Source organism: Pristiophorus japonicus, chromosome 1, assembly GCF_044704955.1.
Source record: "Pristiophorus japonicus isolate sPriJap1 chromosome 1, sPriJap1.hap1, whole genome shotgun sequence".
Taxonomy (NCBI): Eukaryota; Metazoa; Chordata; class Chondrichthyes; family Pristiophoridae; genus Pristiophorus; species Pristiophorus japonicus.
In genome coordinates, this window is record NC_091977.1 from 335334175 (window position 1) to 335359602 (window position 25428).

General features: G+C 45.7%; 1 protein-coding gene across 1 annotated transcript in view; it reads left to right on the forward strand.

Annotated features, from left to right (window-relative positions):
* The first annotated feature begins 6414 nt into the window (after nucleotides 1–6414).
* The window catches only part of LOC139264731 (dual specificity calcium/calmodulin-dependent 3',5'-cyclic nucleotide phosphodiesterase 1A-like), a 1390883-nt gene continuing 1371869 nt past the window's right edge, over nucleotides 6415–25428 (forward strand). Inside the window, exon 1 of the mRNA XM_070881778.1 lies at nucleotides 6415–6499. Coding sequence (XP_070737879.1) covers nucleotides 6415–6499 — 85 coding nt within the window. The remainder of the gene's footprint in view (nucleotides 6500–25428) is intronic.

The window sequence follows — 25428 nt, forward strand, 5'->3', positions numbered from 1 at the left end:
GGTTCATGTGGCTGACGTCCGCAGCTCATACACTAAAACGCCACCCTTGATGATGAAAGTCTTACTGAATGGCATCCCGGTGCAAATGGAGCTGGATACAAGAGCTAGCCAGTCACTCATGAGCGCCCAACAATTTGAGAAACTATGGCCACACAGAGCTAGCAGGCCCAAACTGGAACGCATTGAGACGCAGCTACGGACGTACACCAAAGAGATCATCCCAGTGCTGGGCAGTGCAAACTTGGTGGTAACACATAATGGATTACAGAACCGCCTGCCACTCTGGATCATTCCGGGAAATGGGCCCGCGCTTTTGGGGAGGAGTTGGCTAGCTGAGATGAATTGGAAATGGAGGGATGTGCACGCCATTTCATCCGTGGAGCGAAGTTCATGCTCACAGGTATTGCAAAAATTCAGGTCACTGTTTCAACCCGGTGTCGGAACGTTCAAGCGCACTAAAGTAGTGATACGCATCACTCCGGACGCCAGACCAGTGCACCACAAAGCCAGAGTGGTGCCGTATGTGATGCGTGAGAAAATTGAAAGTGAACTGGACAGGCTGCTCAGAGAGGGCTTAATTTCGGCCATTGAATTCAGCGACTGGGCAAGTCCCATCATTCCCGTCCTCAAAGCAGATGGCTCGGTTTGGATTTGTGGCGACTACAAAGCCACCATCAACCGAGTATCGCTGCAAGACCAATACCCGCTTCCGAGAGCAGAGGACCTTTTTGCCACGCTGGCAGGTGGCAAGCTGTTCACGAAGTTGGACCTCACTTCGGCCTACATGACTCAGGAACTGGCTGAAGAATCCAAGCTTCCGACCACCATCACGACGCACCAGGGTTATTTGTCTACAACAGGTGTCCGTTTGGCATTCGTTCAGCAACAGCTATCTTTCAGCGGAACATGGAAAGCTTGTTCAAATCCATTCCTGGAACGATCGTATTCCAAGATGACATTCTCATAACGGGTCGAGACACCGAAGAACACCTCCACAACCTGGAGGAGGTGCTACGCCGATTGGATCGGGTAGGCTTGCGGCTGAAAAAAGCCAAGTGTGTGTTTTTGGCTCCAGAGGTCGAGTTTTTGGGCAGGAGGGTTGCCGCAGACGGGATCCGGCCCACTGAAACAAAAATGGAGGCAATTCGCCGGGCGCCCAGGCCCAGCAACACGTCGGAGTTGCGATCATTCCTGGGACTTTTGAACTATTTTGAGAACTTTCTGCCGAACTTAAGCACATTTTTGGAACCGTTATACATACTCCTGCATAAAGGTTGTGAATGGTTTTGGGGGGACTGTCAAGAATGGGTTATCAATAAGGCGAGGAACCTGCTGTGTTCCAACAAACTGTTGACTTTGTATGATCCCTGTAAAAAACTGGTTTTAACATGTGATGCATCATCCTACGGGGTTGGGTGTGTGTTGCAGCAGGGTAACAATGACGGCCGACTCCAACCGGTGGCTTACGCCTCCAGGTCGCTCTCCCAGGCAGAGCGTGGATATGGCATGGTCAAAAAGGAAGCACTCGTGTGTGTTTACGGTCTGAAAAAGATGCACCAGTACCTTTTAGGTACACGGTTCGAGCTAGAGACGGACCACAAGCCGTTAACATCCTTGTTGTCCAACAGAAGGCTGTCAACGCCAATGCGTCAGCTCGCATACAACGCTGGGCCCTCACGCTGGCTGCGTATGACTACACCATACGGCACCGGCCAGGCACCAAAAATTGCGCTGACGCGCTCAGCAGGCTCCCACTGGCCACCACCGAGGGGGCGACGGAGCAGAGCGTGAGATGGTCATGGCCGTTGAGGCTTTTGACACTGCGGGCTCCCCCATCACAGCCCGCCAGATCAAACTCTGGACCAACAGGGACCCCCTCCTGTCCATGATAAAGAAATGTGTCCTGACTGAGGATTGGGCGCCCGCACACAGGGTGTGCCCCGAGGAAGTCAGGCCGTTTCAAAGATGGATGGATGAACTCTCTGTCCAAGCCGACTGCCTGCTATGGGACAGCTGGGTAGTCATGCCCCAGAAAGGAAGGGAAGCATTCATCAGGGAACTCCACAGCAAGCACCCTGGCATCGTGTTAATGAAGGCCATTGCCCCGTCACATGTATGGTGGCCGGGGATTGACTCAGACCTGGAACACTGAGTTCGCAGGTGCACGACATGTGCCCAGCTGGGCAATGCCCCCAGGGAGGCCCCACTCAGCCCGTGGCCCTGGCCCACCAGACCATGGTCACGTATTCATGTAGAATATGTGGGCCCGTTCATGGGGAAAATGTTCCTGATCGTTGTTGATGCATACTTGAAGTGGATCGAGTGCATCATATTGAACTCGTGCATGACATCCATCACTGTGGAGAGTCTGCGTATGGTTTTCGCGACCCATGGCTTGCCAGACATCCTGGTCAGCGACAATGGCCCGTGTTTCACCAGCCATGAATTCCAGGAGTTTATGTCGGGCAATGGGATCAAGCACATCTGGACAGCGCCATTCAAGCCGGCTTCCAATGGCCAGGCGGAACGGGTGGTCCAAGTCATAAGACAGGACATGCTACGCATCCAAGGACCCTCCCTTCAGTACGGCCTATCATGCCTCCTGCTGGCGTACAGGTCCCGCCCACACTTGCTCACGGGAGTCCCGCCAGCGGAACTCCTCATGAAACGCACGCTCAAGACGTGGCTGTCCCTCATTCACCCAGCCTTGGCAGACATTGTTGAGGGCAAGCGCCAGTCCCAAACCGAGCTCCATGATCGAAACTTAAGGAGGAGGTGTATAGAAATAGATGACCCGGTATTTGTTCTTAACCATGCTTTGGGACCCAAGTGGCTTGAGGGCACCGTAATTGGCAAAGAAGGAAATAGAGTCATGGTGGTCTGACTAAACAATGGGCAGATATGCCACAAACACTTGGACCAAGTAAAGAAAAGGTTCAGCATAGACACGGCGGTTCCTGAAGAAGAGCATGAGATGGCACCAACACCACTGCCAGCAGATGAGCAACAAAGACAGTCCTCCGCATGCACAGTCCCTGCGGTCAGCCCGGACAGGCCGGAATCACCTCAAGTGACAGAGACGCGTGCCGAGGCTCAGCCACCAGAGCCTCAACTGCGGCGCTCCACGAGAGAGCGTCGACCACCCGATAGACTTAACCTCTGAAACAAAAAGACTTAAGGGGGGAGGTGATGTTATGTATTTAACCATCTTGCAATGACATAGTCATGTAACTGTAACTCATGTACACTGTACCAGTACCCTAGAAATGCACACCCTGACCACGGGGTGAACTTGCGGGAGACATTCCTCACCTGGGTTTCCAGGTATAAAAGGGGAGGTCCCACCCAGGGTCAACACTCCTTGGTCCTGGCAATAAAGGTGAAGGTCACAGAGTGACCGTGTCTGATATATCTATGTCTTGTGTGAGTTTGTAGTAAGGTGCAAGGACACTACAGGGAGGGGGGAAGGAAAGTGAGGTGCATGTCCGCAGGTGATGGCTGTGTTCTATCTCCATCTGGGTGTATGCAATTTGTTGTGATGTATGGGGGGAGGATGCCATCCTCCTGCTTTGCATTTGTAATCTGTGTTGCTGGACATGTTGACCATTTGATATCAATAGTCAAGAAAGTGGGGTGTGGGCGGGGGTGGGCTGTTTTTGGCCGTGATACTTATGATTTCAGACCAATGTTGGTATAAAAAATTTTTTATTCAACATAACCTTGTTGCGCATTGTCTCAGTTAGCTGGACCATTACACACTGGTGATTCCTTAACATGAAAGGTTTAAATAAAACTTAACTTCAAACAACTTAAACTTTAACTGGCACCAAGGTGATGCCCACCATTGATGTCTGAGCTGCACACACACAGCAGTGTGTCAGCATTGTCAATAACAGCAACTTTCTTTCTGGCAAATCGTTCAGATATCAGCTCCTGACCTAAGAGTCTTGCAGCTATGTAGCCACCACGGGCCCTTTCCTGGGGTCTGGAGGGGGGCGTGGGCATGGTTGCCTCGCCAGCCTGATTGTCTGGCCCTAGGTCAGCGTCCAGTCCCTCATCCTCCTCTTCCTCTCCTGAGATGGACTATCAGTCCCTTCTGGCAATTCTTGTCCCCTCCTGATAGCCAGGTTGTGCAGCATGGAGCAGACGACCACGAATTTAGCTACTTGCTCAGGGTTGTATTGTAGCTCCCCTCCTGAGTGGTCCAGGCATCTAAAGCGCTGCTTAAGCACAGTTATTGTTTTCTGGACCACATTGCATATATCTCTATGGCTCTGGTTGTATCACTTCTCGGCCTCGGTGTGGGTATCACGCAGGGGGGTCATCAGCCAGGTGGCTAGGCCATATCGGTTGTCACCAAGCATCCAGCATTGTCTTTGTGGCTGACTCTTAAACATGTCAGAGACAGCACCCTCACACAGGATGTGAGCCTCATCGAAGGTGCCCGGACATTTGGCATTCACTGCCATTATGATCTGGTTGTGGTTGACAACTAGTTGGACCTTCAGAGAGTGAAATCCTTTTCTGTTTCGAAAAAGCTCTGGGTCCTAAGAAGGTGCCCGCATGGCGATGTGAGTGCACTGTATTGCTCCCTGCAACGTGGGAACTTAGGAATGTGGTAGAATGCTCTGTCAGTCTGAACCTCCGTGGTCATGGGGAAGCTGATAAAGTCCATCCTACGCGCATACAGGGCCTCTGTGACCTGTCTAATGGAGCGATGGGTGGCATGGTGAGACAGAGGGGATATCTCGACCGCAGAGGCCCAAAAGGAACTGGACGTGTAGAAAGACAGTGCCGTGGTGACCTTGATCTTGACCGACACTGATGTCCTGATGGCAGGCTGCACATGTGGCGTGATGAGCTCACATATTTCATTGATCTCCACCTTGTGGAAGCGCAGTCTCCGAAGGCAGGTGTGGTCGGATACGTTGAGGTAAAACCTTTTCTCCTTGTAAGTGCGGGGTGTGTGTGGTCTGGATCTCCTCCTCATTCTGGCACATCTTAAAGTGGCCAAATAATGATGTGCATTAAACATTGAGCCATTTTCACATTGCAGCATCTAATTAATCGATGCAGGCTGAGAAATGGCTGGCCCCATTGCAATAAAAGTATAATAGCGATTGATCAGAAGCAATAATTTCCTCACTAAAATACACCTACAGTAAATCCCCAATAGTCCAGAGTCTGAAAATATGTCTGTTGAGATGGTCACTTCACCTGAGAAAAACTCCAGAGTCAATCCAAAGTCCCCCAAATTTGAAGCAGCCTTTTGAATGAAGCAATCTGCGATTTTAAAAATGGCGCCGACACCGCTGTGATTCATTCAGAATAGTTCCACTTTTTCTGAGCGGTATTTTGGGTGAGCGATATTGTGGGCGAGATGTGTGCGAGTTGGTGAAAGTGATGCTGGGCGATCTCCTGGGCGTTACTTTCGGAAAATGTGATCTTTACGACAAAAAAATGGGCGGGCGGTATTATTGAATCTCGGCATTTATGTCATGCGGAAAGTAACGCTGGGCGATATTATGGACGTTGATTTCGCCCAGTCTGATGATTCCGCCCAAAAAAAGTGGGTGGGTGGTATTTCTCCAGCTGTTATGCACATGGGGAAAGTAACGTTCGGCGATAAGTGTCCGAAAAATGCATGTCAGTTTCCATTTTGTGGCTAACTGGATGATATCTGGGCATTATACGTCATTTCAGCGGTAAAATGGACGTTAAGTGGCTGTTATGCATGCACGAAAATTGTAAAATCTAGCCCATGGAGATTTTAGAGAATGCCAGCATTATTTAAAGAATCTATTTGCTATGTTTCCTTTTAACTGGTTTAATAGTAAGGACTTGACTTTTTATTAAGGCCATGAATTTCTCCTTCTTCAGGCTGATCTGTTTATTAAAAATTCAAAATAGTCATTTAATTCTTGCCTAAATGTGATTCTGTTGTAGAATGAGGGGAGTATTAATTATATGTTTGTTCTGTGATTAATACATTTGTAAAGAGAAGAAAATGTACTGATGGGGCAGTAGTTTAGCCGTGAGAAGTAGGTTTCACCTTATAGCTGTAAACCCTGAAGAGTAGCACAATAAATAGACAACGTAGAATCTGCAGTTAGATGCACAAAGCATCTTTCTGCCCAACATTCCAATCAAATGTGATAAGTGAAAAGCAACTGTTACCATACAATGTGATTGCGATTGTTTGTGTCGTGGATTAATCAGACTACGAATAGTGTGCCAGGTTTCCAAGGAGTAAGCTTGGGGTGGAGATGCTGCTGGGTGTCTGTATTCCAGCATTAGGAGATTCGTGAGGTCAGGCGTGAATATTGCTAGAAGCAGGATTTCAACGATTGCAAATTGCAAGCTCCACAGCCAGAACTTCTGACACGATTGCAATTGGATTACAGAAAACTGAATATGACTGAGCCAAAGAGTAGAAAGCAAGGTTTCAAAAAATGCCGGAGTGCCACTTTCAACATTGATGGCTTTAGCTTCACTATAGGTAAGTGAAGAGACTGTGACTGAAGAGTTTGAGAGGAGAAATTACTTGCAGCACAGGTTATTCTGTGTGCATGTGTTTTTTCTTCAAATGTACACAGCCTCAGGTTTAGGTTAATGCATTTATTTTATAGAAATTTACAATTTGTGTAAAAAGTAACCAAGATTAACTGCACAATACCAACTGGCACGGTTTATCCACTTTATGTTTCGTAATTTAGCTGGCTAACATTAAAGAGATCGGGTCTGTTGCAAATAGGTCTGTGGTTTGAAAAATCCTCACAGCTATAGTTGCAGTGAATGGCGAGTTACAACGGTAGGATGTGTCTGTGTATGCATTAAAATAGATGCAATGTTTTTTTAGTAGTATTTAAGTCCAGCTACATAAACATTGCTGCACTGCAGGAAAAAAAACTTTCTGAGGTGATCAGGCTTTTTATTAATGCAGATATTAATATATTTGCATTGCATTCTGAAAAATTATGATTACAGAGGTACTCTCAGTGCTTTTCATCTTTTAATCTGTATTGTTAAGAATATTTAAGCACTCTTAAGCCTTGTCAGTGTGGATGTTTTTTTTAAATAGGACATCTTATTAGAAAGTGCAAACCTGTTAAATATATTAAATTATGTTATACTCCTTAAATATCCAGAGGGTTTTGTGGAACTGTACTTTTATATCAGTGTCTGCTCTAAAATCAAAGTATCAATAACCTATAAATTATTGGTGTACTTATTTTGCTAAATCCATTTAATAATAATAGCTGCAGTGCACTGTGCAGCTGACATGACTGAGTGAGGTGAGATCATGTTATTACAGAAACAAATTTGACTGCATGAACTTTACAGACCATTTCAAAAGCTGATGTTTGCAATCTTACTGATAAAATGCTCTGTGAACCTGATTACTGTCTCCATGGTGACAAAACAGGACATGTCGTCACATAATGATCTCAACTGCTGCCAGCAACTTGTTCTCAGCATCTAGCTCTCATTCGCAGCTTGAAATTCAGTGGGTAGCTCGTTATTTGTGTCTGTTGAGTAATTAGGACAACTTGCCTCTCCTCACACATTAAAATCTGAAAGGAGTCTGACTACAGGCCATCTTGTATTGATGTAGCTGTGGGGGCAAGAAACCTTTCTTATTGTAATGGGCCTCCTAGTGGACCCATTAGTTACAGATAGAGATGCTTTGCGGGCAATCTTGTGAGGGTAAGCTGGGGGAGGATACTATTACCTTGAATTTGGGTTCACTTGAATGCATTCTTCGAGTGAGATATTAAACTAATTTTCTGTTCAGATGGAGGTAAAACGAAAAATAAACTTGCATTTATTTTGTGTCTTTAATGTAGGAAAACGTACCAAAGTCTTCACAGAAATGTAATCAGACAAAAATTGACACTGAGCAAAAGAACCAGATATTGCTCGAGGTGACTAAAAGCTTGGTCATAGAGGTAGATTTTAACAAGGGTCTTAAAGGAAGAGAGGGTTGTGGAGCAGCAAAAAGGTTTAGGAAGGGAATTCCAGAGGTTGTGGCCTAGATAGCTGAAGGCATGGCTGCCAATGGTGAGATGCGGGAAGTGGAGGATACATGGGAGGTTAGTGTCATGTATCTTACATTATTATATATAACTGTATCCTAACATGCTATACATGACTGTAATAAGATATGACCTGCAACCACCAGCATACCTTACCACCAGGGGTGCACTTGCAAGAGACAGGTATATAAGGACAGGTCTCAGGCAAGTGCAGCTTTTCCAGAGCTGTGAAATAAAGGTGCAGGTCCAGAGTGACCTTGACTTCACTACATGCCTCGTGTGAATCTGTACTGAGGGGACAGGACTTTACAGTGGCGACGAGGATGGGATTACAGAATCCACAGAATGGCAAACAACGGATCAGATGAAAAGTACAATGCTGGAGACAATTGGGAGGACTTTATAGAAAGGCTCCAGCAAAGCTTTGTAACCAAAGACTGGTTAGGAGACGACAAAGCAGACAAAAGAAGAGCCCATCTCTTGACCAGTTGTGGCTTGAAAACATACGCTTTAATGAAGGATCTGCTGGCATCTGAGAAACCAGCAAGCAAGTCGTTTGAAGAATTGAGCACACTGGTAAGGGACCACCTGAAGCCAGCGAGCAGCCTACACATGGCCAGACACAGATTCTACAACTACAGACGCTGTGTGGGCCAGAGCATACCCGACTTTGTGGCGGAACTTCGGAGGTTGGCTAGTTTATGTGAGTTCTCCGATGAACTGAGGAGAGAAATGCTGAGAGACTTTTTCATGAAAGGAATAGGCCATGCAGGCATATTCCAAAATCTCATAGAGACCAAGAACCTGACCTTAGAGGCAACAGCACTGGTTGCACAGACATTCTTGGTAGGGGAAGAAGAAACGAGGTTGATTTACAATGCAGGTACGACAACTAACGAAATATCGGAACAAGGAGTTCACAGCATTAGTCAAGCTGCTACCCTCACACACAGACAAAACCGGGAGAACAGGCTCTCGACAGCAGGCAGTGGCACCAGAAGCCATCAAGGGCCACAGGAATGGCTGTTCACACCTCATCAACCCACACTGCGAGCAATCAACTACAAACTGAGAGAAGCTCAAGAGAGATCAGCCAGACGCAGCTCATTCTTTAGGAACAATGGAAGCAGTCTGTGCTGGAGGTGTGGGGTGGGCACTCGTCAAGGGGATGTCAATTTCAGCAGGCTGTTTGCAGGAACTGTGAATATACAGGGCATTTGGCCCGCATGTGCAAAAAAATGGCAGCTTGGCTGGTATACGAATCGGATGGGTCGGAAAGCGGATCAGAAGACGGTGGGGACAATACCCGGGACACCAATGTACAGCGGGTCAACACGATCAGTGGCTGCTGCTCCTACAACAGGATGCCTCCTATAATGATGAGGGTCCTACTCAAGGGGATACCTGTCAACATGGAGCTGGATACGGGAGCGAGTCAATCTCTCATGGGCGCTCAACAATTTGAACAACTGTGGCCGCATAAAAGAGGCAGACCAAAACTCACAAGGGTTGACACCAAACTAAGGACCTATAACCAAAGAAATCATACCAGTCCTAAGCAGCGCCATGCTCTCTGTCACACACAAAGGGACAGTGAACTGACTTCCCCTGTGGATTGTTCCCAGAGACCCCCCCGAAGCTGGCTGGCAAAACTAAACTGGAAATGGGATGATGTACATGCCATGTCATTAGAGGAACGGACCTCCAGTTCAACAGTTATAAAGCGATTTGAACATCTCTTCCAGCCAGGTGTGGGCACTTTCAAAGGGGCCAAAGTCAAAATCTACATCACACAGGATGCTAGACTGGTCCATCACAAGGCCAGAGCTGTACCCAATGAGATGAGGGAAACGATTGAACACGAACTAGACAGGCTTCTGCGGGAAGGCATTATATCACCCCACTGGGCAAGTCCCATCGTCCCAGTCATGAAGCCTGATGGATCCGTATGAATCTGTGGGGACTACAAATCTACCATAAACAGAATCTCCCTACAGGACCAGTACCTGCTGCCCAGAGTGGAGGACTTATTTGCCACATTGGCTGGAGGTTAACTTTTCTCAAAACTAGACCTCACATCTGCGTATATGACGCAAGAATTGACCGAGGAATCCAAGCTACTCACCACCATCAACACACATCGAGGCCTTTTCATGTACAATCGATGCCCATTCAGCAGCAGGTCGGCACTGCCATATTCCAGCTCAACATGGAGAGTCTGCTCAAGTCCATCCCGGGTACGGTTGTATTTCAAGACGACATACTTATCACGGGCAGGGACACCGACTCCCATCTCCGTAATTTGGAGGAAGTACTAAAGCAGTTGGATCGGGTAGGCCTACGAGTCAAGAAATCCAAGTGCCTGTTTCTCACACCCGAGGTTGAATTTTTGGGCAGAAGGATTGCCGCTGATGGAATCCGCCCAACAAAGTCCAAAACAGAAGCAATTTGCCTGGCACCCAGGCCCCGGAATGTCTCAGAACTGTGCGCCTTTCTCGGGCTACTCAATTACTTTGGGAACTTTATGCAGAACTTAAGCACGCTGCTGGAGCCTCTCCATGTGCTACTCAGGAAGGGGTGCGATTGGTTTTGGGGGGATGCCCAGGAACGCGCCTTCAATAAGGCACGCAACCTTTTGTGTTCAATAGTGTTTTGACTTTCTTTGATCCAGGTAAAAAGCTAGTTCTCACATGCGATGCGTCAGCGTACGGGGTCGGGTGCGTTTTATAACATGTCAATAGTGCGGGCAAATTACAACCCATAGCTTATGCCTCCAGGTCACTTTGCGGGTGGAACGCGGGTACGGAATGGTAGAGAAGGAGGCGCTCGCGTGCGTGTACGGTGTCAAAAAGATGCACCAATACCTTTTCGGAGCCAAGTTCGCGTTAGAAACTGACCACAAGCCCCTCACGTCCCTCCTATCCGAGAGCAAGGCAATAAACGCCAACGCCTCGGAGCGAATTCAATGGTGGCACTCATGCTGGCGTCCTACGACTATACCATAAGGCACAGACCAGGCACAGACAACTGTGCCGACGCGCTCAGGAGGCTACCCCTGGCGACCACAGGTATATAAGGACAGGTCTCAGGCAAGTGCAGCTTTTCCAGAGCTGTGAAATAAAGGTGCAGGTCCAGAGTGACCTTGACTTCGCTACATGCCTCGTGTGAATCTGTACTGAGGGGACAGGACTTTACAGTCAGAGTTAGAGGAGTACAGAGTTCTTGCAGGGTTGTAAGGCTGGAGGAAGCTACAGGGAGGCGTGAAACAATGAAAAGCTCAGAACATAAGGATGAGAATTTTAAATTTGATACATTGGTGGACCAGGAGTAGGGTTCCCAACTTTCCCACTTTTGATGGGAGTCTATTGGAAGAGGCGATTGGTTTCCTGCGTGCTTCTGCTGGTGACTTGGGCAAAACTGTCCTTGTTTGCACAGTTCGCACATGTGCAGTACCCTGGCTGCTGTGGCTTGTAACCAAACCATGATGCCTGAGCCCTGTTGACGCCCTCATTATCTGGAAACATCGCTTTATTGCCGGTTATGATGATGACAGCATCAGGGCCAACGAAGTTCACCTGGAAACTCCGAGACCTGAGCGAGCAACTGGGTAAGGGAGAGAGAGAGAGAAACACAAACTGGGGAGATGGGAGAGAGAGAGAGCAACTCAAACTGGGGGAGGGAGAGAGAAACTCAAACTGGGGGAGAGGGAGAGAGAAAAATACAAACTGGGGAGGGAGAGAGAGAGAAAGTAAAACTGGGGGAGAGAGAGAGAAACACAAAATGGAAGAGCGAACCACAAATTGGGGAGGGAGCGAAACACAAGAATTAGGAGGGGTTAGAGAAACAAAAACTGGAGTGAGTGAATTCATGTCAGCCTATGATGTGTGCTGTTGTATAATGTGTTTTGTTCCAACTGTCAGGCTGTAGTTCTTCGCGCTGAGAATTGAGCCTCACCTCCCTGAAGCTGGGCTTCATTCAGTGGTTGGGTGTGGGAGCAGTGAATTGAATGAGGTTTGATTTTCATTTTATTTATTGTTTTTATAATTTGCTGTGTAGTGTAAAAAGTCAAAAAAATGTACAAAAACTTTAGTTAGAAGTTATTTATCATAGAATTATAGAATCATAGAAATTTACAGCGCAGAAGGAGGCCATTCAGCCCATTGTGTCTGTGCCGGCCGACCAAGATCAATCCAGTCTAATCCCACTTTCCAGCTCTTGGTCCGTAGCCTTGTAGGTTTCAAGTGTATATCCAAATACTTTTTAAATTTGGTATGTATTTCTGCCTCTACCACCCTTTCAGGCAGTGAGTTCCAGACCCCCAGCATCCTCTGGATGAAAACAGTTCTCCTCAAATCCCCTCTCAACCTCCTACCAATTACTTTAAATCCATGCCCCTTGATTATTGACCCATCTGCTAAGGGAAATAGGTCCTTCCTATCCACTCTGTCTAGGCCCCTCATAATTTTAAATGCCTCAATTAGGTCCCCCCTCAGCCTCCTTTGTTCCAAAGAAAACAAACCCAGCCTATCCAATCTTTCCTCATTGCTAAAATTCTCCAGTCCAGGAAACATCTTCATAAATCTCCTCTGTACCCTCTCTAGTGCAATCACATCTTTCCTGCAATGTGATGACCAGAACTGTTGCCAGTATTCTAGCTGTAGCCTAACTAGTATTTATACAGTTCCATAACCTCCCTGCTCTTGTATTCTATGCCTCAGCTAATAAAGGCAAGTATCCTGTATGCCTTCTTATCCACCTTATCTACCTGTCCTGCTATCTTCAGGGATCTGTAAACCTGCACTCCAAGGTCCCTTTGTTCCTCTACACTTTTCAGTGTCATACCATTTATTGTGTATTCCCTTGCCTTGTTTGCCCTCCCCAAATGCATTACATCACACTTCTCCGGATTGAATTCCATTTGCCACTGTTCTGTCCACCTAACCAGTCCATGAATATCTTCCCGCAGTCTACAGCTTTCTTCTTCATTATCAACAACACAGCCAATTTTTGTATAATCTGCAAACTTTTTAATCAGATCCCCTACATAAGAACATAAGAACATCAGAAATAGGAGCAGGAGTAGGTCATACGGCCCCTTGAGCCTGCTCCGCCATTTAATACGATCATGGCTGATCCGATCATGGACTCAGGTCCACTTCCCTGCCCGCTTCTCATAACCCCTTAATCCCTTATCAGTTAAGAAACTGTCTATCTCTGTCTTAAATTTATTCAATGTCCCGGTTTCCACAGCTTTCTGAGGCAGCGAATTCCACAGATTTATAACCCTCAGAGAAGAAATTCCTCCTCATCTTAGTTTTAAATAGGCGGCTCCTTATTCTAAGATTATGCCCCCTATTTCTCGTCTCCCCTATCAGTGGGAAACATCCTCTCTGCATCCACCTTGTCAAACCCCTCATAATCTTATACGTTTCGATAAGATCACCTCTCATTCTTGTGAATTCCAATGAGCTGAGGCCCAACCTACTCAACCTTGCCTCATAAATCAACCCGCTCATCCCCAGAATCAACCTAGTGAACCTTCTCTGAACTGCCTCCAAAGCAAGTATGTTCTTTCGTAAATACGGACACCAAAATTGCATGCAATATTCCAGATGTGGCCTCAGCAATACCCTGTATAAATGTAACAAGACTTCCTTGTTTTTATACTCTATCTCCTTTGCAATAAAGGCCAAGATTCCATTGGCCTTCCTGATCACTTGCTGTACCTGCATACTAACCTTTTGTGTTTCATGCACAAGAACCCCCAGGTCCCGCTGTACTGCAGCACTTTGCAATTTTTCTCCATTTAAATAATAAATTGTTCTTTGAATTTTTCTGCCAAAGTGCATGACCTCACACTTTCCAACATCATACTCCATCTGCCAAATTTTTGCCCAATCATTAGCCTATGTCCTTTTGGAGATTTCTTGTGTCCTCCTCACACATTGCTTTTCCTCCCATCTTTGTATCATCAACAAACTTGGCTACATTGCATTTGGTCCTTTCTTCCAAGTCGTTAATATCGATTGTAAATTGTTGGGGTCCCAGCACTGATCCCTGTGGCACCCCACTAGTTACTGATTGCCATCCCTAGAATGAACCATTTATCCCGATTCTGTTTTCTGTTAGTTAGCCAATTCTCTATCCATGCTAATATATTGCCCCAACCCTGTGAACTTTTATCTTGTGCAGTAACCTTTAATGTGGCACCTTGTCAAATGCCTTCTGGAAATCCAAATACACCACATCCACTGGTTCCCCTTTATCCACCCTGTTCGTTACATCCTCAAAAAATTCCAGCAAATTTGTCAAACATGGCTTCCCTTTCATAAATCCATGCTGACTCTGTCTGACTGAATTATGCTTTTCCAAATGTCCTGCTACTGCTTCTTTAATAATGGACTCCAACATTTCCCAACCACAGATGTTAGGCTAACTGGTCTGTAGTTTGCTGCTTTTTGTCTGCCACCTTTTTAAAATAAAGCCGTTACATTTGCAGTTTTCCAATCTGCGGGGACCTCCCCAGAATCCAGGCAATTTTGGTAAATTACAACCAATGCATCCACTATCCCTGCCGTTACTTCTCTTAAGCCCGTAGGATGCAAGCCATCAGGTCCAGTGAATTTACCCGCCTTTAGTCCCATTATCTTACTCAGTACCACCTCCTTAGTGATTATGATTGTGTTAAGTTCCTTCCCTCCCTTTAGCTCCTTGACTATCCACTGTTGGGATATTTTTGGTGTCCTCTACCTTAAAGACTGATACAAAATATTTATTCAGAGTTTCTGCCATCTCCATGTTCCCCATTACTAATTCCCCGATTTCGTCCTCTAAGGGACCAACATTTACTTTAGCCAATCTTTTCCTTTTTATATACCTGCTATCTGTTTTTATATTTCGTGCTAGTTTACTTTCCTAGTCTATCTTCTCTTAATCATTTTTTTAGTCATTCTTTTCTGGCTTTTAAAAGCTTCCCAATCTTCTGTCCTCTCACTAATTTTGGCCATTTTGTATGCCCTTGTTTTTAATTAGATACTGTCCTTTATTTCTTTAGTTAGCCACAGATGGCTATCTTTTCTTTTACACCCTTTCCTCCTCACTGGAATAAATTTTTCTTGAGAGTTATGAAATATCTCCTTAAATGTATGCCACTGTTCATCAACTGTCCTACACTTTAATTTATTCTCACAGTCCACTTTAGGAAAATCTGCCCTCATACCTTCATTTCTCCTTTATTTAAGCTTAGTAAGCTGGTTTGAGATCCAACTTTCTCACCCTCCATCTGAATGTGAAATTCAACCATGCTATGATCATTCATTCCAAGGGGATTCTTTACTAGGAGATTGTTTATTAATCTTGTCTCATTTCACAGGACCGGATCCAAGATAGCCTGTCCCCTGGTTGGTTCCATTACATACTACATTCAAGTCTAAATAATTGATATAGACCACAAAAAGCAAGGGACCGAGTACTGAGCCCTGCAAAACCCCACTGGAAACAGCCTCCAGTCACAAAAACACCCATCAACCATTACCCTTTGCTTCCTGCCTCTGAGCCAATTTTGGAACGAACTTGCCGCTTTGCCTTGGATCCCATGGGCTTTTACTTTTGTGACCAGTCTGCCATGTGGGACCTTAACAAAAGCCTTGCTAAAATCCATATACACGACATCAAACGTATTGCCCTCATCGACCCTCCTGGTTACCTCCTTAAAAATTTTAATAAATTAGTCCGACATGGCCTCCCCTTAACAAATCCATGCTGACTGTCCTTAATTAAACCTTTCCCTCAGAATTTTTTCCAATGATTTTCCCACCACTGAGGTTAGGTTGACTGGCCTGTAATTACTTGGTCTATCCCTTTCTCCCTTTTTAAACAATGTTAGCAGCCCACCTTACAGATATATCTTCCCTCAGCCACAAGCTCTTCCTCACTGCATTCCCTCAACAGATTCACCATGCTGCAAATCATGGACCATGCAGAAGTCTCCATCCAATCTGACCTCATTACCTCTCTCACCATTGACAAATCACTTCTGTCAGCTCTACTTCAAATGCCATCTATGGCATCAGCATGGGCACCCTTTATACTCTACCTTGGTCTTCAGAATCCCAACATGATCATCCCCAACACCAGCAGCACCAGGCACATCAGAATCACCAACAACAACACCACCAACCTTCTCTGCAATCACCTGATGCTGCACAGGAAACAAGGCATCAGCACCTGACCATGTTGCTGCCCTGGAGGCCAGAGATGGCCTCTCCATGATTAAATTTACTTCACTTGATGCTGTACCTGAGGTGCCAGGTTGGCACCACCCCACACCAACACCGTAAAACATCCCTATAATGCCCAAGCCATTGCTTTGGGGTACCATTATGTTTCACCATTCACTGAAACGTACTAAGCTACTTCCAAAGGTGCGCACAAATCTGTCCAAGAACAGAAAGTGTTGAAAATAAAGGTTTCAATGTTTGACACCACATTAATAAAAACATGACATGATCATTGAATAAAGCACCCTTGTGTGTTATTAGTTGGTATGATTGCACTAGGATGAGGGTGAGTGTTAGAGGTGGCTAGTGAGATGGGGATGTGATAATGTAGATCGAGAGAGAGGGATGGGTGCAGGTGCAAGGTAAGTTGGTGTGAGTAAGGATATGCAGGAGTAGGGCGAGTAAGAATGTGTGGTAGAGTTCTGGGGATGTGATGAGTGACACAGCAGGATGAGGTTGAGTGTAGCTCTGTACTAACATTTCGTGATCTACTGAGATCATTGAAACGTTTGCTGCACTGCAGCCAGCTCCTCCTGACAACATCCTTGCTTGTACCCTCCCCTGCAATGTGCAACCAGTCTGCGTTGATCTCCTGGGGTGGTCTCTTCCATCCATGGGACGGGAAGAGGACTTCCCCGCGTGGTGTGATTCCCTCCATAAGCATATGGAGGGAGTCATCGGAGATCTTGGGTGCAGCCCTGTGCCTTTGTGCAGTCCCTGTCAGTATTTGCAGCAGTAGAACACTGACAGCACAAATGTCAAAATAAATTTTGACATTGGCCCTTTAAGGAAACTGGCTGATGACATACCATCAAATGACATCACCAGACCTGCTTCCTCTAATTGGCCAGGAAACACACTGGACGGAATTAACAAGCCCCATTAAGGGAAATTTATTTCACAGAGCGGGATGGAGCCAGCAGCAGGGTCAGGACCCATCACCGAAACCGCCCGCCACAGATCCGTGGCCTTAACCATCATGAAGGTCCTCTCACCACCTATTTAAAAGGATTATACAATACTTACAAGTTATTTGCTTCGCCTGCTGCTTGATTTATTTGTGTTTTTGTTTTGTATCGCTCTTGAAAGTTCACTTTGTCTGCACAGAGCGAGATTTTGCTGCTGAATACTTGTTATTTCCCTAAATTACAACAGTGACTACACTTTAGAAGTACTTCATTGGCTGTAAAGCACTTTGGGATATCCAGTGGTCGTGAAAAGCACTGTATAAATGCAAGACTTTCTTTCTTTACTGCACAAATAGTCTGCAAACATGGCTGGTCTCAGAGGTCTGCCTTTCAGACTGAAGGATGAGAGGAGCAGCAAGGAGAAAAACAGAGAGAGAGCAGGAGAAGCTGCCCGAATAGGAAGGTGGAAGAGGAATAGGAGAGGCCAAGACCATGAGAGCACATATCTGCCCAAATTCTCAGAGACCAGCTGATCGAGGAGTGCTTCAACTAAATCAGCAGTCCCATTTCTTATTCACCAACATTCCCACAATCCTTACCTCTCCCCTTACAACCACTATCCCATTGCCTTCCTTCACTCCAAACATTTGGGTCTTCATTACAATGACAAATACCAACACTAAATCCAGAACCAAAAACAAATTTATCGGAAGAAGTTTCAGCATTGGCAAAATAAAATAACTAATCACCCTTGTGCAAGCCCTTAGCATTTCCCGGTGTATGCTCATGAGCCATCTTCTGCAGCCTTGGCCCTTGAAGGCAGCATCTTAGTCCACTGCAGCAGAACTCGTATACAACCTTGGTTTTCGATGAGCTGGCATCTGTCCAAGGTCCTGCGCAATGGTGCCCAGTGAGTCACCAGGTGGAGAACCATCCTCTAACCTAACCTCTAATGTCTGGGTGGTGTCAATATCTGAGCTGGGGTTTGCAAGAATCAGATCAACTGATGATACACCTTCTGGAATGCTGGGCCCTTCTTCCTCCATTGGCTGTGTGGTTTCAACATTCTGAGCAGCTGAAATGAAAGATAGGGACAAGGGTTAGGTTGTGGTCTAATGGAGAGCAGGGAGAGAGAAGTGTGTGTTGAAATTGTCTGCAGCCTATCATGCAGAGTATATGGGGCGAGGAAGAAGTCAGAAGAGACAAAAAGAGGCTTAGGTATAAATAAACCCTGCACAACATCTCTCCTTCACTCTACCCCCCCACCCCCCCACATGATAGCCAGGTCACTCTCTTCAAGGGGGAGAGAGGGTGTGCAGATGCATTCTTCCTTCTCCTGTGGCAGCCTTGTGTTGTGTGTAACCTTCTCCAACAATAAACTGTGTTAGTGTTTGGAGAACATGGTTCTCATGGTGGAATAGCTGACAGTTTGTGCATGAGACATGAGATGTGAGTTGTGGGTAAGTGAGACTTGTAAACATGAGAAGGCTGTATAGGGAAGTGCATTGCAGTGATTGCAGGAGTGCGCAGGTAGGGGAGTGTTGTAATTAATGAGGCTGTGAGTGGTGCAGTTGTGATCAGCAAGTACTTTAGTAGTCTTCAGTACTCACTGATTTTTTGCCTGCATTGCATTCATATTCTTGGGGCAATGCTTCTGGCATTGACACACGCAGCAATGACCTCACATTGCCTTCTGACCAGATGCCTGGAGGGCTTCCTGCCCCCCAGTGAAACTGGATGTTCCAATCCTCTCCACTGCCTGCACCAAGACCTCCAGTGCAGTATCAGAGATACTCTTTTCTTCAGCTATTTCTTCCTCAGGTTGTTCCAAAATCTCTAGCTGGAAGGCACCAACCCTGTAAGAAGGGCTGGCTGTTTTTCAGTAGCATCCTGCATTCCCGATATCGGCCCACACCAATAGGCATGCAGTCAATGAGGTAGCGCTGGCTGCAGGAACAAATGATTGTAATTAGCAGGCAGCATGAATACTAGGTAGTCAGTGGCATGGTCAGTCTGCACCCCATCCACACGTTTTCAGGTGCAATCTGATTTCTATGCCAATGTGTTCAGCTTAAACCTCTCAAAATTCCTCTTTTGCATAAAGAAACTGAGATGCACAGTAGAACTGGCATAGTATTACTTCAGAGCCCATTGTCTGTGTGCCATTTTAGTGGAGATGTTAAATGATTTTTGGATGTGTTAACGAAGGCATTAAAATTATGGGCGGAAAACTATCCTCTGAAATTTCACTCTCTGCTGTTTATTAGAGGTGCTAACCTCTTTAAACAAATTGATATTTCCGATAAGAAGCAGAGAAAGGAATTTCAGACAAATGTGTTAGGACTTCACATGTTACTACCCTAGAGTGTCACTTCAGGACTTGGATGGGGGCGGAGCGGGGGTTGGGGGCAGGGAATGTCTGTTTTATGCTGAAAGACTGAGGGGTAATTTTCAACTTTGGTGGGGGTGGGAAACTAGTGATAGCGGATAGGTAACCATTATATACCCTGCCTGATTTTCCTTTCCATTGCAGTCAGTGTTGAACATTACACCCATCATTGAATCATACAGAACAGAATTTGGCCCATTGTGCCTGTGCCGACTCTTTGAAAGAACTATCCAGTTAGTCCTACTGCCTTGCTCTATCTGTTCTGTATGTGCACACTGCAGGCCTGGTTTTATTATATAAGTCCAGTTCACTAGCAGACTTGCAGCATTTATATGATCATGTTCACAGCCTCCCACAGGTTTACAAAAGTCTCTCAAAAGGACCTCTACCCACAATTGTTTCAACCAGTAAAAGAACATGTTAAGTAATGACTCCAAGTCATTCTTCAGTGGAGCCAGCACTGCAGGAGAAAAATGAGACGATGCTTGTCGTTCAGGTTAATCACATATAAAGATATGGATTTCTGAAAAGTTTACCTTTTCTACATTTCTCTACTGATGGAAACAGTATGAGAAAGAGACTGGCGTGTTTGGCAGGTGTTAGAATTATATACCAGGCAGTCAAATCGAGCATTTTTCCATTTACCAAATTATGCATCAAATTTGACACTGAATTAATTTTTTACGATGATCTTGTACTCTGTCACATTCCCTCCATGTAGGTGCGATATTATAATTACTATTGCAGACACCAAGATAGAGAGGCGATCAGCAGCAGTTTCAAATCAGATTACTTCATGCCTCGCTGTAACACACGACAATGGTTTCATTCTGCTCCCTCTGCAGCCCCACAATTTTACATCAAGTGTGCTTTCAAAATATGTCAAAAAAGTAAACATAGATTTTCAAACTTTTGAACCCTTGCAGGTTTTTTATTGAATGTAGCCTTAAAAAGAAAAAAAATACCTTTCTGTTAAAGGCTCCCTAAGGACTGCTAGTTAGATCGCAGAAGGAACCAGAAAAACTGAGCACAGCCTGCCCAGCGTATGTTCTGCTCAGTTTCTGACCAATTTTGGGGCAGGTCCTTGAACAGGCATTTGGCCCCTGTTCCATTTGTAATTTGATTCTTCAAAAATATAGTAATCGGGCTGATGTGATCGGCAACTGTTTTTCTTGCATATAAATATGTTAATAATTTTGATTGCAGCTATTTGATGGGCTACATTATATAGGACCCCCTTTATTCTAAAACAATCCATGGGTGCAATTGGAAGAGTCCTGATGTGTTCCCACAGCTCGCCGAAGGCCCAATTTTGGACACGGCCGGTGCCTCCAGATCCTAGCACATGCTGAGGACGCGATTTCGCTTCCGAGGCAGTCTAAGTGCGGTTGAGGTAGATGGCAGCCTGTGACCCTACTCGCAGTTTCAGTGCCGCTTTGTTGAAGTGATTTTGCCCTGATTGTGCTTGTTAAGCCCACCCTGCGAGGTTCCTAGACAATTAAAAGGAAGCGGGTCTGAAGACATCATTTGATGCATCATCAGCCGGTTTCCTTAAAGGAACCATGCCCATATTCATTTTGACAGTTGTGCTGTCAGTGTTCTGCAGCATTGTGGTGCTGTAAACACTGACAAACACTGCACAAAGGTGCACGGCTGCATCCAGGCCCTCCCATGAATCCCTCCATATGATTATGGAGGGAGTCACAGCACGCAGGATGTGTGGAAGAGACCTCCCCAGGACACAAACACACCCTGGTTGCACATTGCACAGGAGGGCACAAGCAGGGATGTCGTCAGGAGGACCTGGCTGCAGTGGCACAAACCTTTCAATGACCTCAGTGGATCACGAAATGTTACTGCAAAGCCATACTCAACCTCATCCTGCTGTGCTACTCATCACATCCCCATCACTCTGCCTTCCCTACCCTACTCCTGCACATCCTTACTCACATCACCTTACCTTGCACCTCCACCTATCCCACTCTCTCTATCTATATTATCACTTCCCCATCCAACTAGCCGCCCCTCACACTCACCCTCATCCTTGTCCAATCATATCAAGCAATGACACATAAGGATAGGTACTTGGGTCTTTTAGCCAATGTTCATGCAGAGTTTCTGCTAATGTGTAGTCAAACATTGAAATCTTTATTTTGAACATTTTGTCTTCTTGGACAGATTTGTGCGCACCCTAGGAAGCTGCTTAGTGAGTTGTAGTGAATAGTGACACATAAAGGTACCCCCCGCAATGGTGATGAGTGTGAAAGGAATGGCTTGGTTATTGCTTTATGGTGCTGGTATGGTATGATGCTAACCTGGCGCATCATGTGGCAGCCAGGGTGTACAGCATCAACTGAAGTAAATCTGGCCATGGTGACGCCACCCTGGCCTCCCAGGCAGCAGTGTGGTCAGGTGCTGATGCCCTGTGTCCTGTGCAGCGTCAGATGATTGCGGACAAGGTTGGTGTACCTGGTGAGGATGGTGGGCCTGGTGATGATGGTGTGCCTGGTGATGTTGGTGTTGGGGCTGATTGTGGTAGGATTCTGAGGACCAAAGTGAGTTTTTTCAAGGGCACCGATGCTGATGGAATAGATGGCAGCTGAACTTGAGATGATAGAAGCGATCTGTCAGTGGTGAGAGAGGTTGCTCCAAGGAGGTGACAGTGGATAGAGAGTTTACTCCAAACACTTCCAACCTGCACAAAGCTGAAAGGTGTTTTCCAACTCCTGATGGCTCCAGCTTCTAAGATTGGAAAGTGAACAGGTGTGAAATGGTACCTATTATACCACTTTTGCAGCTATCACCTATCCAAAGCAATGGAGAGTTTTTGAAAACCCGACCTACCTACCCAGCGTGATCCCTGAGCAACGTTAACCTCATGAAAAAGTTGGAAAAATCATTAATAGGTGGTAAAATGCTGTTGAACTATCTTTAAATACCCTCTTAACTATTTCAATGGCTCACTCGTCACTTAGTGCTGGATCTGTAAAGCATAGGCAGAGCTGGCACTTAGGAAGCTTACATGGAGGCGGGTTCAGAGCAGGATACCGTACCACTGTGAGTGCACTGACCATTTTGGAACTGAAATGGGACGAAACTAATTTCACCTCCATAACGTCAGGAGAGAAGCGGGAGTAGAGCAAACTGGGAAAAACAAATGATTTTCTTAAGCAAACCCTGACTGTTTCTTCAGGACCTCTGACAAAAGGTCGATGAATGAAAAGCTTACATTTATATGGCGCCTTTCTCAACCACCGGACATCTCAAAGCGTTTTGCAGTCCATGAAGTACTTTTGGAGTGTAGTCACTGTTGTAATGTAGGAAATGCAGCAGCCAATTTGCAAACAAGCAAGCTCCCACAAACAGCAATGTGATAATGACCAGATCACCTGTTTTTGTTATGTTGATTGAGGGATAAATATTGGCTAGGACATCGGGGATTACTCCCCTGCTCTTCTTGGAAATAGTGCCATGAGATCTTTTATGTCCACTTCAGAGATCAGGAAGGACCTCCATTTAACGTTCATCTGAAAGATAGCACAGCCAACAATGCAGCACTTCCTTTGCACTACATTGGAGTGTCAGCCCAGATTTATGTGCTCGAACTCCTGGAGTGGGACTTTGAACCCACATCGTTCTGACTGCGAGGCAAGTGTGCTACCCACTGAGCCACAGCTCACACTGAAACTGAAACCTTAACTCATTCCCCAGATCCCCAGCCTGACCCAATGAGTATTTCCAACATTTTCTGTTTTTATTTCAGGTTTCCAGCGTCCGCAGTATTTTGCTTTTGCCTGACTGTTTTTTTGCAGATATTTGGTGAGCCTTTTTGAAAAACACAGAGAACATTCAGTACCCAGGAACAGTTAGATTTAAAAAATACATAATTATTATAAACAGAACAGTTTCAGCCAGGGAAGTGATATATTGTCAGCGTGAAAATCAATATATGCCCTGTTAATCAACTGCAAACTAGCTTTTGAAAAGCTTGCAGCAATCATTAAATATTCACAGGAATAATATCGTAATTAGTGACATAGGAATGCACTAGCAGTTGGCTTTCACATCGATAGCTACCAACAGTGTAAAAGTAGATTCCAATTATGATTAAAGTCACAATGTAAAATGAACAACATCCATTAAATAGCAGAGTAATCTTGAGCTCTGAAGCTCGCAATTTATCAATGGCAGTATAACCAGTGAGAACAGGTGTGATGAGTGAACAGGACTTAGTGCAGGATAGGATATGGGTGATTGAGCTTCTGGACAGTGGAAGATATGATGCCAGGAGCCAGACTAAGAGAATACTGAAATAACCAAGTTTGGAGGTGAGAGAAGCATGGATCAGGGTTTGAGTGGCAAAGGGGCTGAGGGAGAGATAGAGGTGGTTAATGTTGTGGAGTTAGAAATAAGGGTTTTGGCTATGGAGAATATACAGGATTTAAGGCTCATCTCTAGGCAGACCAGGATACCTGATTTGAATCCCCTTCGCCCAATTAGAATGGGCATGCAGGGAGTTAAAATTCTTGCACATCGCATTGAATGAGAAAAAGTGATTTTACATTTTCACTTTGGGAAATGCATTTTTATCTCCACAAGGTTTAATTTTATATTTAACCTAATGGGTTATTTTTCCGAAATAAGTTTCCAGCACAAGCCATGGCTTTAAAGAGAAAACAATCGTTTATTATATACTAGAAAATCAACAGTAGAATTAAACAACATCTTAGGTTTTTGCACAATTTAGAATTGCTTCAACAACTTTTGAAACCAACCACACCCCTGCCCCACCCCCGCAATGGGCAGGAGAGGGTCGGGTGGTTACAATGTGACAATCGCCCCACCTGCCCCCGACCCAACACCAGAACTGTAATTTTCATAGCGGCTGTCAGTGGCCCCGATGAGTTAGAAGCTGTGGAGAGACAGGAAGGTGATAAACATTCTTAAATCGAGGTTCTAAGGTGCAATAAGGACCCCAAATTGAATTTAAGTACTATAGTATAAGCTTCACATGGGTGTCAAGGTCACCCATTGGCAGGATTGGCAGGATGTTTATTCAGGTCCTTAACATTGCATGTGAAAGCTGCTGAACTTACAGTTTATTGTGGGCTACAGTTTTGTTACAGTATTTAGCGTCAGATAATGATTTTGAGACTCTAGAGTTGGCAAGGGTCCTGTATGGATGTTACATCGGGCCCGAAATTCAATACCGCTGGAAAGCAGGTGCTCCCCCACCTTTTTGTGGCCATTAGTGCCAAAATGTTTTCATGGCTGGTCCACCCCATATTCAGCTCCAAAAGTGAGCAAATGGGTACCAGCGCTAATGAACCCTTTCAAAGTGGATTTTTCAGCCATGTGCCTGTCTTAATTTGAGCGTTATCACCAATCAGAAATTCAGCATGCAAGTGAGGGTTTCTAACGAGCCAGCAGCTCCCTGGCCAGGGTTTGCAGCAAAGCCCTGAGGGGGAAGGAGTTTGGAAGGAGTTTGCAAGGAGGTTGGAAGGATGGCTGGTGTAAGAGGTGCAAGGAGAGCCAACAGGTTCACTGATATGGAGCTGGAGACACTGATGGACGATGTGGAGGACAGAAGAAGAATACTGTTTCCTGACGTGGGGAGACCAGGCAGTACATAATGCTTGGAGGGAGATTGCAGGGGAGGTGTCAGGCATCTCCATATATGTGAGGACGCATCCTCCGAGGTGAGTGCTGGCCAGTCTGCACCCAGGGTGACGATGGGTCGATGCCTCCTAGCTCTGGGGCGACGGGGATCCTCCTCCTCCTCTGTGCTTCCTCCTCCTCTTCAGGTGGTACTGCTG